General features: G+C 43.6%; 1 protein-coding gene across 1 annotated transcript in view; it reads right to left on the reverse strand.

Moving 5' to 3' along the window:
* Window positions 1–16,893, reverse strand: part of LOC106563868 (short transient receptor potential channel 4) — a 116,454-nt gene that overhangs the window by 92,419 nt on the left and 7,142 nt on the right. The window contains exon 3 of the mRNA XM_082957585.1: window positions 16,568–16,786. Within this exon, the coding sequence (XP_082813711.1) occupies window positions 16,568–16,786 (219 nt within the window). The remainder of the gene's footprint in view (window positions 1–16,567; window positions 16,787–16,893) is intronic.

The following is a 16,893-nucleotide window of genomic DNA, read 5'->3' on the forward strand; positions in this document are numbered from 1 at the left end:
TTCTGACCAGTTTCCAGTCCCTGCCGATGAAAAACATCCCCACAGCATGATGCTGCCACCACCATGCTTCACTGTGGGGATGGTGTTCTCGGGGTGATGAGAGGGTTGGGTTTGCGCCAGACATAGCATTTTCCTTGATGGCCTAAAAGCTAAATTTTAGTCTCATATGACCAGAGTACCTTCTTCCATATTTTTGGGGAGTCTCCCAAATGCCTTTTTGCGAATACCAAACATGTTTGCTTATTTTTTTCTTTAAGCAATGGCTTTTTTTCTGGCCACTATTCCATAAATCCCAGCTCTGTGGAGTGTACGGCTTAAAGATACTCCAATCTCAGGTGCCATATTCTTTCCATTTTTTTTTATAATGTATTAATTGTGCTCCGTGGGATGTTCAAAGTTTCTGATATTTTTTTATAACCCTACCCTGATCTGTACTTCTCCACAACTTTGTCCCTGACCTGTTTGGAGAGCTTCTTGGTCTTCATGATGCCGCATGCTTGGTGGTGTCCCTTGCTTAGTGGTGTTGCAGATTCTGGGGCCTTTCAGAAGAGGTGTATATATATACTGAGATCATGTGACAGATCATGTGACACTTAGATTGCACACAGGTGGACTTTATTTCACTAATTCTGTGACTTCTGAAGGTAATTGGTTGCACCAGATCTGATTTAGGGGCTTCATAGCAAAGGGGGTGATACATATGCACACACCACGTTTCCATTTAAAATTTTGAGTAACTTTTTTAAACAAGTTTTTTTTCATTTCACTTCACCAATTTGGACTATTTTGCGTATGTCCATTACATGAAATCCAAATGATGATCCATTTCAATTACAGGTTGTAATGCAACAAAATAGGAAAAACTCCAATGGGGATGAATACCTTTGCAAGGCACTGTACATAGTCTGTCATATGGTATTTTGTTAAGAAGCCAATTTGGCATTTGCTCAGGATATTGTTTTCACTGAGGAAATGTTATAGTCTGCTGTTGATGATACTGCAGAGGATTTTTCAAAGATTGCTGGTGATGCAGATTCCATGGTAATTATTGGGGTCAAATTTGTGTCCACTTTTTTGGATTGGTTCCAAACATTGGGGAAGATGCCAGAGCTAAGGAGAATGTTAAAGACTTTAAGTATAGCCAAATGGAATTTGTGGTCTGTATAATTTATCATTTCATTGAGGATACCATCAACACCACAGGCCTTTTTGGGTTTGAGGGTTTTTATTTTTATTTTGTCCTATAGTTCATTCAAATAATTGGATAATCTAGTGGGTTCCAGTAGTCTTTAATAGTTGATTCTAAGATTTGTATTTGATAATGTACAACGGCAAGAAAAAGTATATGAACCCTTTGGAATTACCTGAATTTCTGCATAAATTGGTCATAAAACGTGATCTGATCTTCATCTAAGTCACAACAATAGACAAACACAGTGTGCTTAAACTAATCACAAACAAACTATTGTATTTGTCTTGTCTATATTGAATATGTCATTTGAACATTCACAGTGTAGGTTGGAAAAAGCATGTGAAACCCCTAGGGTAATGACTTCTCCAAAAGCTAATTGGAGTCAGGAGTCAGCTAACCTGGAGTCCAATCAATGAGACGAGATTGGAGATGTTGGTTAGAGCTGCCTTGCCCTATAAAAAACATTCACATAAATGTGAGTTTGCTACTCACAAGAAGCATTGCCTGATCTGAACCATGCCTCGAACAAAAGAGATCCCAGAAGACCTTAGATTATGAATTGTTGACTTGCATGAAGCTGGAAAAGTTTACAAAGGTATCTCTAAAAGCCTTGTTGTTCGTCAGTCCATGGTAAGACAAATTGTCTATAAATGGAGAAATTTCACTGTTGCTACTCTCCCTAGGAGTGGCCGTCCTGCAAAGATGAGCACAGCGCAGAATGCACAATGAAGTTAAGAAGAATCCTAGTGTCAGCTAAATACTTACAGAAATCTCTGGAACAAGAATGGTCTTCATGGGAGGACACCACGGAAGAAGCCACTGCTGTCCAAAAAAAACATTGCTGCACATCTGAAGTTTGCAAAAGTGCACCTGGATATTCCACAGTACTACTGGCAAAATATTCTGTGGACAGATGAAACTACAGTTGAGTTGTTTGGAAGGAACACACAACACTATGTGTGGAGAAAAAAGGTACACCACACCAACATCAAAACCTCATCCCAACTCTAAAGTATGGTGGAGGGAGCATCATGGTTTGGGGCTGCTTTGCTGTCTCAGGGCCTGGACAGCTTGCTATCATCGACGGAAAATGAATTCCCAAGTTTATCAAGACATTTTGCAGGAGAATGTGAGGCTACCTGTCCACCAATTGAAAGTTAACAGAAGTTGGGTGATGCAACAGGACAACGACCCAAAACACAGAAGTAAATCAACAACAGAATGGCTCCAAGAGAAGAAAATACACCTTCTGGAGTGTCCCAGTCAGAGTGCTGACCTCAACCTGATTGAGATGCTGTGGCATGACCTCAAGAGAGCGGTTCACACCAGACATCCCAAGAACATTGCTGAACTGAACTCGTTTAGAATAGAGGAATGGTCCAAAATTCCTCCTGACCGTTGTGCAGGTCTGATCCGCAACTTCAGAATACATTTGGTTGAGGTTATTGCTGTCAAAGGAGGGTCAACAAGTTAATAAATCCAAGGGTTCACATACTTTTCCCACCCTGTACTGTGAATATTTACACTGTGTGTTCAATAAAGACATGAAAACGTATAATTGTTTTGTGTGTTATTAGTTTAAGCAGACTGTTTGTCTATTGTTGTGACCTAGATGAAGATCATATCAAATTTGATGACCAATTTATGCAGAAATCCAGGTAATTCCAACGGGTTCACATACTTTTTCTTGCTACTGTATATGTTTTTGCTGTTTGTTCTTTGTTGTAGAAAACATTTGAGAAGTGGTTTATCCATACATCTCCATTTTGGATAGATAACTCTTCGTGTTGTTTGTTTAGTGTTTTCCAATTTTCCCAGAAGTGGTTAGAGTCTATGGATTCTTCAATTACTTTGAGCTGATTTCTGGCTTGCTGTTCCTTCTTTTTGCATAGTGTATTTCTGTATTGTTTTAGTGATTCACCATAGTGAAGGTGTAGTCTCAGGTTTTCTGGGTCTCTATGTGTTTGGTTGGATAGGTTTCTCATTTTCTTTTTGATGGTTTTGCATTCTTCATCAAACAATTTGTCATTGCTGTTAATGTTCTTTGGTTGTCTGCTTGACATTTTTAGATTTGATAGTGAAGCTGAAAAGGTCAAATATACTGTTTAGGCTTTCTACTGCCAAGTTTACACCGTCAGTGGAACGTTTTGTCCAGGAAGTTGTCTAAAAGGGATTGGGTTTGTATTAATAGTATGCAGTTCCTTTGGATTTGATGCCTCACGATTGAATATTGCTCTGTTCAAGTAGACTGTGTTTTTGCTGTGATCTGATAGGGGTATCAGTGGACTGACAGAACGCTCTGAGAGACTCAGGATTGAGGTCTGTGATTTAAAACTACTTCAGGATTGGTGGGTCCCCTGTGGGACAGTTGAGCTAACGTAGGCTAATGCGATTAGCATGAGGTTGTCAGTAACAAGAACATTTCCCAGGATATCGACATATCTGATATTGGCAGAAAGCTTAATTTCTTGTTAATCTAACTGCACTGTCCAATTTACATTAGCTATTACAGTGAAAGAATACCATGCTATTGTTTGAGGAGAGTGCATAGTTTTGAACGTGAAACGTTATTAATAAACAAATTAGGCACATTTGGGCAGTCTTGATACAAACATTTTAACAGAAATGCAATGGTTCATTGGATCATTCTGAAACTTGGCACATACACTGCTGCCATCTAGTGGACAAAATCTAAATTGCAGCTGGGCTGGAACAATTACATTATGGCCTTTCTCTTGCATTTCAAAGAAATGCAAAAAAAATAAACTTTTTTTTTTTCTTTGTATTATCTTTTACCAGATCTAATGTGTTATATTATCCTACATTCCTTTCACATTTGCATGGCCTCGCTTCAGGGCCTGAGCTACAGGCAGTTAGATTTGAGTATGTCATTTTAGGTGAAAATTGAAAAAAAGGTACTGTAAAGAGACGAAACCCTGAGGACAGTTTGGAGCGACTCACCTGGTCGGTTTTCTCTCTCTGTCCATCTGAGTAAATCCAATAAGCAGTGTCCATCTCTCTCTTCTCTCTCCACTCACTCATTCACTTGCTCACACACACTTTTTAACCCTCTCTTTCTTTCCCTTTTTCTCTGTATTTCACCCTGTCTTTCACTCTGGCTCTCTCATTTTCACTTAATCTCGGTCTCTACCCCTCCAAACTGAGATAATGGGCCACAGTATACACCAGCGGCTGACTTGTGACACAGTGATTGTTCCTCTACCTCCTTGCTACGTAATGAGAGAGAGAGAATAGGCTGCTGTGCCTCTGAGTTTCCCTGAACTGTATAGAGTGGTTCATCTATTACTTTAAAAGGTTGTCGGAGAGGAAAATACATCTCATCTATTGAGAGAGAGAGAGAGAGGGATTAGATAGAAAGACCGGCAGAGAGAAGAAAGTACATCTCATCTATTGACAGAGAGAGTGAGTGTTACAGAGAGCTAGTAGTCCCATCCACCAAACTACCAGGTGTTACATAGGGAAGAAACTCAGGGGGTATTTTAATTTGGTATAGATCAGACCGAACACATTCTATTAAATTAGTCAAAACAGGAACATTTTACATTTGCAAAAAATTCATTTCAACAGAGAAAAATGTCATCCTGTGTGCTACCTATATCCCCTCACTAGAATCCCCATACTTTAATGAGGACAGCTTCTCCATCCTAGAGGGGGACATCAACCATTTCCAGGCCCAGGGACATGTACTAGTCTGTGGTGGCCTACATGATAGAACTGGACAAGAACCCGACACCCTCAGCACACAGGCTGACAAACACCTACCTGGAGATGACAGCATTCCCTCCCAAATATGCCCCCATAGACAAAAATACGACAAAACAACCAACAAAAAGGGTCACAACTCCTGCGGCTCCTTCACACGCTGGGTCTGAACATAGTCAATGGTAGGCTTCGAGGGGACTCCTACAGTAGGTACACCTATAGCTCTGTTACACGCTGGGTCTGAACATAGTCAATGGTAGGCTTCGAGGGGACTCCTACAGTAGGTACACCTATAGCTCTGTTACACGCTGGGTCTGTACATAGTCAATGGTAGGCTTCGAGGGGACTCCTACAGTAGGTACACCTATAGCTCTGTTACACGCTGGGTCTGAACATAGTCAATGGTAGGCTTCGAGGGGACTCCTACAGTAGGTACACCTATAGCTCTGTTACACGCTGGGTCTGTACATAGTCAATGGTAGGCTTCGAGGGGACTCCTACAGTAGGTACACCTATAGCTCTGTTACACGCTGGGTCTGTACATAGTCAATGGTAGGCTTCGAGGGGACTCCTACAGTAGGTACACCTATAGCTCTGTTACACGCTGGGTCTGTACATAGTCAATGGTAGGCTTCGAGGGGACTCCTACAGTAGGTACACCTATAGCTCTGTTACACGCTGGGTCTGTACATAGTCAATGGTAGGCTTTGAGGGGACTCCTACAGTAGGTACACCTATAGCTCTGTTACACGCTGGGTCTGTACATAGTCAATGGTAGGCTTCGAGGGGACTCCTACGGTAGGTACACCTATAGCTCTGTTACACGCTGGGTCTGTACATAGTCAATGGTAGGCTTAGAGGGGACTCCTACAGTAGGTACACCTATAGCTCTGTTACACGCTGGGTCTGAACATAGTCAATGGTAGGCTTTGAGGGGACTCCTACAGTAGGTACACCTATAGCTCTGTGGCACGCTGGGTCTGTACATAGTCAATGGTAGGCTTCGAGGGGACTCCTACAGTAGGTACACCTATAGCTCTGTTACACGCTGGGTCTGAACATAGTCAATGGTAGGCTTCGAGGGGACTCCTACAGTAGGTACACCTATAGCTCTGTTACACGCTGGGTGTGTACATAGTCAATGGTAGGCTTCGAGGGGACTCCTACAGTAGGTACACCTATAGCTCTGTTACACGCTGGGTCTGAACATAGTCAATGGTAGGCTTCGAGGGGACTCCTACAGTAGGTACACCTATAGCTCTGTTACACGCTGGGTCTGTACATAGTCAATGGTAGGCTTCGAGGGGACTCCTACAGTAGGTACACCTATAGCTCTGTTACACGCTGGGTCTGTACATAGTCAATGGTAGGCTTCGAGGGGACTCCTACAGTAGGTACACCTATAGCTCTGTTACACGCTGGGTCTGTACATAGTCAATGGTAGGCTTCGAGGGGACTCCTACGGTAGGTACACCTATAGCTCTGTTACACGCTGGGTCTGTACATAGTCAATGGTAGGCTTCGAGGGGACTCCTACAGTAGGTACACCTATAGCTCTGTTACACGCTGGGTCTGTACATAGTCAATGGTAGGCTTCGAGGGGACTCCTACAGTAGGTACACCTATAGCTCTGTTACACGCTGGGTCTGTACATAGTCAATGGTAGGCTTCGAGGGGACTCCTACAGTAGGTACACCTATAGCTCTGTTACACGCTGGGTCTGTACATAGTCAATGGTAGGCTTCGAGGGGACTCCTACAGTAGGTACACCTATAGCTCTGTTACACGCTGGGTCTGAACATAGTCAATGGTAGGCTTCGAGGGGACTCCTACAGTAGGTACACCTATAGCTCTGTTACACGCTGGGTATGTACATAGTTAATGGTAGGCTTCGAGGGGACTCCTACAGTAGGTACACCTATAGCTCTGTTACACGCTGGGTATGTACATAGTCAATGGTAGGCTTAGAGGGGACTCCTACAGTAGGTACACCTATAGCTCTGTTACACGCTGGGTCTGTACATAGTCAATGGTAGGCTTCGAGGGGACTCCTACGGTAGGTACACCTATAGCTCTGTTACACGCTGGGTCTGAACATAGTCAATGGTAGGCTTCGAGGGGACTCCTACGGTAGGTACACCTATAGCTCTGTCACACGCTGGGTCTGTACATAGTCAATGGTAGGCTTCGAGGGGACTCCTACAGTAGGTACACCTATAGCTCTGTCACACGCTGGGTCTGTACATAGTCAATGGTAGGCTTCGAGGGGACTCCTACAGTAGGTACACCTATAGCTCTGTTACACGCTGGGTCTGAACATAGTCAATGGTAGACTTCGAGGGGACTCCTACAGTAGGTACACCTATAGCTCTGTTACACGCTGGGTATGTACATAGTCAATGGTAGGCTTCGAGGGGACTCCTACAGTAGGTACACCTACAGCTCATAACTTGGCAATAGTTCTGTAAATAAACAACATGGGGAACAAACAAACCCCCGTGTCCCTGGCTGACAAGCTGGTGTAACAATATGGGTACAAACAAACCCCCGTGTCCCTGGCTGACAGTTGATGTAACAACATGGGAACAAACAAACCCCCGTGTCCCTGGCTGACAGTTGATGTAACAACATGGGAACAAACAAACCCCCGTGTCCCTGGCTGACAGTTGATGTAACAACATGGGAACAAACAAACCCCCGTGTCCCTGGCTGACAAGCTGGTGTAACAATATGGGAACAAACAAACCCCCGTGTCCCTGGCTGACAAGCTGGTGTAACAATATGGGTACAAACAAACCCCCGTGTCCCTGGCTGACAAGCTGGTGTAACAATATGGGAACAAACAAACCCCCGTGTCCCTGGCTGACAAGCTGGTGTAACAATATGGGTACAAACAAACCCCCGTGTCCCTGGCTGACAAGCTGGTGTAACAATATGGGAACAAACAAACCCCCGTGTCCCTGGCTGACAAGCTGGTGTAACAATATGGGAACAAACAAACCCCCGTGTCCCTGGCTGACAAGCTGGTGTAACAATATGGGAACAAACAAACCCCCGTGTCCCTGGCTGACAAGCTGGTGTAACAATATGGGAACAAACAAACCCCCGTGTCCCTGGCTGACAAGCTGGTGTAACAATATGGGAACAAACAAACCCCCGTGTCCCTGGCTGACAAGCTGGTGTAACAATATGGGAACAAACAAACCCCCGTGTCCCTGGCTGACAAGCTGGTGTAACAATATGGGAACAAACAAACCCCCGTGTCCCTGGCTGACAGTTGATGTAACAACATGGGAACAAACAAACCCCCGTGTCCCTGGCTGACAGTTGATGTAACAACATGGGAACAAACAAACCCCCTTGGCCTTGGCTGACAGTTGATGTAACAACATGGGAACAAACAAACCCCCGTGTCCCTGGCTGACAGTTGATGTAACAACATGGGAACAAACAAACACCCTTGGCCTTGGCTGACAAGCTGGCGTAACAATACGGGAACAAACAAACCCCCGTGTCCCTGGCTGACAGTTGATGTAACAACATGGGAACAAACAAACACCCTTGGCCTTGGCTGACAAGCTGGCGTAACAATACGGGAACAAACAAACCCCCGTGTCCCTGGCTGACAGTTGATGTAACAACATGGGAACAAACAAACACCCGTGTCCCTGGCTGACAGTTGATGTAACAACATGGGAACAAACAAACCCCCGTGGCCTTGGCTGACAGTTGATGTAACAACATGGGAACAAACAAACCCCCTTGGCCTTGGCTGACAGTTGATGTAACAACATGGGAACAAACAAACCCCCGTGGCCTTGGCTGACAGTTGATGTAACAACATGGGAACAAACAAACCCCCTTGGCCTTGGCTGACAGTTGATGTAACAACATGGGAACAAACAAACCCCCTTGGCCTTGGCTGACAAGCTGGCGTAACAATACGGGAACAAACAAACCCCCGTGTCCCTGGCTGACAGTTGATGTAACAACATGGGAACAAACAAACACCCTTGGCCTTGGCTGACAGTTGATGTAACAACATGGGAACAAACAAACCCCCTTGGCCTTGGCTGACAAGCTGGCGTAACAATACGGGAACAAACAAACCCCCGTGTCCCTGGCTGACAGTTGATGTAACAACATGGGAACAAACAAACACCCTTGGCCTTGGCTGACAAGCTGGCGTAACAATACGGGAACAAACAAACCCCCGTGTCCCTGGCTGACAGTTGATGTAACAACATGGGAACAAACAAACACCCTTGGCCTTGGCTGACAAGCTGGCGTAACAATATGGGAACAAACAAACCCCCGTGTCCCTGGCTGACAGTTGATGTAACAACATGGGAACAAACAAACCCCCTTGGCCTTGGCTGACAAGCTGGCGTAACAATACGGGAACAAACAAACCCCCGTGTCCCTGGCTGACAGTTGATGTAACAACATGGGAACAAACAAACACCCTTGGCCTTGGCTGACAAGCTGGCGTAACAATATGGGAACAAACAAACCCCCTTGGCCTTGGCTGACAAGCTGGCATATCAACATGGGAACAAACAAACACCCTTGGCCTTGGCCGACAAGCTGGCGTATCAACATGGGAACAAACAAACCACCGTGGCCCTGGCTGACAAGCTGTTGTAACAATATGGGTACAAACAAACCCCCTTGGCCTTGGCTGACAAGCTGGCGTATCAACATGGGAACAAACAAACCCCCTTGGCCTTGGCTGACAAGCTGGCATATCAACATGGGAACAAACAAACCCCCTTGGCCTTGGCTGACAAGCTGTTGTAACAATATGGGTACAAACAAACCCCCTTGGCCTTGGCTGACAAGCTGTTGTAACAATATGGGTACAAACAAACCCCCTTGGCCTTGGCTGACAAGCTGGCATATCAACATGGGAACAAACAAACCCCCTTGGCCTTGGCTGACAAGCTGGCATATCAACATGGGAACAAACAAACCCCCTTGGCCTTGGCTGACAAGCTGGCGTATCAACATGGGAACAAACAAACCCCCTTGGCCTTGGCTGACAAGCTGTTGTAACAATATGGGTACAAACAAACCCCCTTGGCCTTGGCTGACAAGCTGTTGTAACAATATGGGTACAAACAAACCCCCTTGGCCTTGGCTGACAAGCTGTTGTAACAATATGGGTACAAACAAACCCCCTTGGCCTTGGCTGACAAGCTGGCATATCAACATGGGAACCAACAACCCCCCGTGGCCCTGGCTGACAAGCTGGCGTAACAACATGGGAACAAACAAACCGCCTTGGCCTTGGCTGACAAGCTGTTGTAACAATATGGGTACAAACAAACCCCCTTGGCCTTGGCTGACAAGCTGGCATATCAACATGGGAACCAACAACCCCCCGTGGCCCTGGCTGACAAGCTGGCGTAACAACATGGGAACAAACAAACCGCCTTGGCTGACAAGCTGTTGTAACAATATGGGAACAAACAAACCACCTTGGCCTTGGCTGACAAGCTGTTGTAACAACATGGGAACCAACAACCCCCCGTGGCCTTGGCTGACAAGCTGGCGTATCAACATGGGAACAAACAAACCCCCTTGGCCTTGGCTGACAAGCTGAAGTAACAACATCAGTGTGGATGAGGAGCAGTGATCTCAGCATTAACATATTGTATTAGTGTGTGTCTGTCACAGTATTAGCATATTGTAGCAATTGTGATTGTGTTTGATTAATTAAAACCCACGCAAACACTGGTGGTCCCTGAGCAGGTGCTGAGAGCGAGAGAGAGAGAGAGAGAGAGAGAGAGAGAGAGAGAGAGAGAGAGAGAGAGAGAGAGAGAGAGAGAGAGGGAGAGAGAGAGAGAGAGAGAGAGAGAGAGAGAGGGTTACTGAGAGAGACAGAGAGAGCAACATAGTCTTCTTCAAACAGTAATCAGTAGCTTCATCTCTTGTTTCAAGTACACTACCTGGACAGGATGCTAGTCTATCTCCTGTTTCTGTAGTGTGCTTGAGGCAGCTTGATGTACTAGTACACTACCTGGACAGGATGCTAGTCTATCTCCTGTTTCTGTAGTGTGCTTGAGGCAGCTTGATGTACAGTATACTACCTGGACAGGATGCTAGTCTATCTCCTGTTTCTGTAGCGTGAGGCAGCTTGATGTACAGTACACTACCTGGACAGGATGTTAGTCTATCTCCTGTTTCTGTAGCGTGAGGCAGCTTGATGTACAGTACACTAGTCTATCGCAGGGCACTACCCCCAGTCTATCCCTTTAATACTGAGTGCCAAGCAGAGACACATCGGGTCCCACTTTTACCGTCTTTGGTATGACTCTGCCAGGGATCAAAACTCCCAACCTTCCAATCTCAGGACGCACACTAACCACAAGGCCATTGAGTTGGTTTCCCACAGCTCTAAGTACAGACTCCTAAACATTTCCCCACACCTGTAAGTGATAGTGGCAGGTAGGCTTGAGGTTACTGGTTCGAATCCGCAAGCCGACAAGGTGAAAAATCTGTTGGTGTGCCCTTGAGCAAAGGCTGATAACACCAATTGCTCAAGGAGCGCTGGACAATGGTGACCTTGGCTGTAACCCCACTCTCCAAGGGTGTCTCAGGGGGACCCACTGGGCACACACTGGTTGAAGCAACGTTGTTTCCACGTCATTTCAATGAAAGTTCGCTGAACCAACGTGCAATTGATGGTTGTTGCCAGTGGCGAGTTGGGATGTGCAAGAAATACAGGTCCATTTCACACTTGTACACGTGTGTAACAGGACGAGTTGCTGTTGCGGTGGCCCCAGGAAAATTACTCGTTGAATCACGGTAATCTCCTCTTATGCACTCTGGACCCAACTCGTTAACGGCATTTACATTTTTTTATTTTTATAAATTGGTTGCAAATTCTCTGGTACTCAGGGCTCTATTGTCCCGCCATCAGGTCCTAATGCCCTGGTACTCAGGGCTCTATTGTCCCTCTAACCACTCTGACATCAATGCAAATGAAATCTAAAATCACATCAAACACTGATCATCAAAACAGTATTGTGCTTCTAAAACTCACCTCACTGTGATGGATCAATTTGAAGAAAGAAGTTTAACAGCAGGTTGAAACTGAGTGGAAAACATGGTCATTTTGGATGTTGTTTCTAAGCTTAACACAATGAAGTGCTTTCTTTTTTATTTCTTTTTTATTTTAATTAACCATAATTTAACTAGGCAAGTCAGTTAACCTCTCTAGGGTAGGTGGCACCAAATCGTCCCACCTACGTAACAGCCAGTGTAATCCCGTGGCGCGTTATTCAAAAACCTCAAAAATGCAAAAACTTCAATTTTTCAAACATATGACTATTTTACACCATTTTAAAGACAAGACTCTCGTTAATCTAACCACACTGTCCGATTTCAAAAAGGCTTTACAACGAAAGAAAAACATTAGATTATGTCAGCAGAGTACCCAGACAGAAATAATCAGACACCCATTTTTCAAGCTAGTATATAATGTCACATAAACCCAAACCACAGCTAAATGCAGCACTAACCTTTGATGATCTTCATCAGATGACAACCCTAGGACAATATGTTATACAATACATGCATGTTTTGTTCAATCAAGTTCATATTTATATCAAAAACCAGCTTTTTACATTAGCATGTGACTAGCATGTGACTAGCATTCCCACCGAACACTGCCGGTGAATTTACTAAATTACTCACGATAAACGTTCACAAAAAGCATAACAATTATTTTAAGAATTATAGATACAGAACTCCTCTATGCACTCGATATGTCCGATTTTAAAATAGCTTTTCGGTGAAAGCACATTTTGCAATATTCTCAGTAGATAGCCCGGCATCACAGGGCTAGCTATTTAGACACCCAGCAAGTTTAGCACTCACCAAAGTCAGATTTACTATAAGAAAAATGTTATTACCTTTGCTGTCTTCGTCAGAATGCACTCCCAGGACTTCAACTTCAATAACAAATGTTGGTTTGGTTCAAAATAATCCATAGTTATATCCAAACAGCGGCGTTTTGTTCGTGCGTTCAAGACACTATCCGAAAGGGTAAATAAGGGTGACGAGCATGGCGCAATTCGTGACAAAAAAATTCTAAATATTCCATTACCGTACTTCGAAGCATGTCAACCGCTGTTTAAAATCAATTTTTATGCCATTTTTCTCATAAAAAAGCGATAATATTCCGACCGGGAATCTGCGTTTAGGTAAACAGACGAAAGAAAATAGATAAAGGAGAGTCTTGTCTTTAAAATGCTGTGAAATAGTCATATGTTTGAAAAATTGAAGTTTTTGTATTTTTGAGGAATTTGTAATTCGCGCCACGCCTATCATTGGATATTGGAGCAGGTGTTCCGCTAGCGGAACGTCTAGATGTAAGAGGTTTTAAGAACAAATTCGTATTTACAATGACAGCCTAAGGTGATTAATTCAAAAATCCTCATATGCATAACTTTTTTAGGATAGGGGGCAGCATTTGGAATTTTGGATGAAAAGCATGCTCAAAGTACACTGCCTGCTACTCAGGCCCAGAAGCTAGGATATGCATATAATCTGGATCTGGATAGAAAACACTCTACAGTTTCTAAAACTGTTAAAATTATGTCTGTGAATATAACAGAACTTATTTGGCAGGCGAAACCCCGAGGACAAACCATCCAGGAAAATGTTTTTTTGAGGTGACAGTGTTTTCAATGAGGTTTCTATGTGGATCTAGATTTCTAAGGCACTTGCTTGCAGTTCCTATCACTTCCACTGGATGTCAACAGTCTTTAGAAATTGGTTGATGTTTTTCTTCTGAGTAATGAAGAAGTATGGCTGTTTAGAACAAGGGTCGAGTCTAGTGTACTGTTGTGTTTGGGGCGCGCGACAAGAAAGCTCGCTCCACTTTGTTTTCGTCCGGTATTGAACACAGTTTATCCCGTCTTAAATTTGATCGATTATTTACGTTAAAAAAGACCTGAAGTTGTATTAGGAAAGTTGTTTGAAAAATTTGGATCAAGATTACAGGTAGCTTAATTAGATATTTTGTAGTCATGTTGCACGAGTTGGAACCAGTGTTTTTCTGAATCAAATGCGCCAAATGCGCCAAATAAATGGACATTTTGGAGATATAACAGCGGAATTTATCGAACAAGGACCATTTATGATGTTTATGGGACATATTGGAGTGCCAACAGAAGAAGATCTTCAAAGGTAAGGCATGAATTACATAGTTATTTCTGAGTTTTGTGTCGCACCTGGCGGGTTGAATTATGATTGTCATGTGTTTGTTTGATGGGGTGCTGTCCTCAGATAATAGCTTTCGCCATAAAGCCTTTTTGAAATCTGACACGGTGGCTAGATTAACAAGAAGTTAAGCTTTAATTTGGTATATTGCACAGTTAAATATTTCAAATATTTTTGGGGGTATTTCTTGCTCTGCCATTTCACCAGATGTTGTGGAAACGTTCCGCTAGCGGAACCCCTAGCCGTAAAAGGATAATAGAGCTCATGCATATAGATAGACCTATTTATGAGCCCAAGCCCCCCCCACACACACAAAAAAACACAGAATTAAATTAATGATTGAGCCGTTATAAAATACATAGCTTACCGTATATTACACATGGCAGAAAAACGAAGAAAAAAAAACGGATTAAAGATTTGGTACATAATTGGTTTTGCCAATAGGCTACTCCAAAATTAAACTAATAATGTTTAATATCACCTTTCAGTGTGGACTGTATTATTAGGCATACTGGATGGACTGGTTACCTTATGCTACGCTCCAAATTTTCTAACCATGAATCTGGGAGAGCTTGAGGACGTAGAGGCCTAGGCGATGCTATTGTTTCATTGATTGTGCAGGGCGGCTTACAGAGTTAGCCTACAATTATAGTGACTTTGTATTTGATATTTGAATAGCCTAGTTATAGGGAATTTTTTATATTTTCAGAATTAATAAAGGACACGTTAATTAACATTAGCAAAATAATATTTCCCCACCATGCATTTCCGTCTCCTCCTCGCTCGCCTTCATTTCTTTCTTGAGCGCGCAGAGAGAGAGGGGGCTGGCAATAGTTTAATGAAATATGTTTTGTTGTGAAAACATGTTACTATCGATGTTCCCGAACTGATTTGAATTGGTTTCCCAAATGAAGTACTGGGAAGCTGCAGGAACAGGGTTGGAGATCCCATGGCATACAGAGTACTGGGAATCTGCAGGAACAGGGTTGGAGATCCCATGGCATACAGAGTACTGGGAAGCTGCAGGAACAGGGTTGGAGATCCCATGGCATACAGAGTACTGGGAATCTGCAGGAACAGGGTTGGAGATCCCATGGCATACAGTGTACTGGGAAGCTGCAGGAACAGGGTTGGAGATCCCATGGCATACAGAGTACTGGGAAGCTGCAGGAACAGGGTTGGAGATCCCATGGCATACAGAGTACTGGGAAGCTGCAGGAACAGGGTTGGAGATCCCATGGCATACAGAGTACTGGGTAGCTGCAGGAACAGGGTTGGAGATCCCATGGCATACAGAGTACTGGGAAGCTGCAGGAACAGGGTTGGAGATCCCATGGCATACAGAGTACTGGGAAGCTGCAGGAACAGGGTTGGAGATCCCATGGCATACAGAGTACTGGGAAGCGTCCTCCATTTGCAATTTCAGTGCATAGGCCTACAGATTAAATTATTTTTTTTCCTGACGGTTTCATTTTAAAAACGGGCCATTCATAATCGATTTGACATTTTAGACTAGATTAAATTGGGAATAGTCTGAGAGGTGAAAATATGATCAGTTGATGAGAGAACAGCTGTGTAAAGCCTGAGACAAGGAACAGAGCGCAATATCTTTTTGCAACTTTCTCAAATCATCAATAGTCGCATCATGCAGCCCATTGATGTTTTCATTTCTAAGACATTCTAAGGTTTGTATCATTCACAACTAAAGATGCCTAAAAACTCTAAATCTAGCACATAAAGTAGGACCTATTTCAAATGATCACTTTTATGCTCAACATAGCCACTTCATATGCAACATAGCCACTTCATATGCAACATAGCCACTTCATATGCAACATAGCCACTTCATATGCAACATAGCCACTTCATATGCAACATAGCCTATGCAACATAGCCACTTCATATGCAACATAGTCATTTCATCGCTCCGGAATGGGAAAAATGTTCCTTTTTATTCAGCTAAGCTCAATTATATTTTACTTACTATAAAATCATATACTATAAAATAATAGTATGGGACTCATACACATATATTGTCTGCTGAATGAACAAGCCTAGTCTATGGCATGGAGTATAGCCAGATAACATACAGTAGGCCAATTGATTATCTGTTCTTCTGAAATACATTTTCTTCATATCACAATGTTTATTTAGACCTGACAAAAATAAATAATATACTTTTTTTTAAATGTAGATGTTCCAAAGGCGAGCATTATCATCTCCATGACTCCATGCTTGTTTCCACGGAGGCATGGAGTTGCTAAACGTGTTTATGTTAATTAACGGTCAATGACCATGAGACTCAGCAGTCTTTTGCGTGACAATAACCAGTTGACAAAATGACCGCCACAGCCCTAAACAGGACAAATTTAAAAGGCCCAACAATGTATTACTACTATCACCCCCCCACCCCCCCCTTACCTGCATGCCTCCACTGGATTTCTTGTGGTTGAGAAGCAGTTCCACGGCCCCCACCACCTCTTTGCGGATGGCGTGCAGCAGAGCATCACCGACATACACGTTAAAGCTCAGCAGTAGTTCTATGATCTCCAGGTTCTCATTCTCTATGGCGATCAACAGAGCTGTGCGGCCTAACGGGTCTATACAGTTAATGTTGATCTTGAAGTAGATCTCAGCCTCCTATGGAGAAGGGACAACGATATGATAACTCAGGGATGGTGTAACAATAATTGGGAAGGGATGATAATGGAAGTTCCATATCACAATAATTATCATGGTAAGTTTGA

The sequence above is a fragment of the Salmo salar genome, chromosome 11, assembly GCF_965601325.2.
Source record: "Salmo salar chromosome 11, fSalSal1, whole genome shotgun sequence".
NCBI lineage: Eukaryota > Metazoa > Chordata > Actinopteri > Salmoniformes > Salmonidae > Salmo > Salmo salar.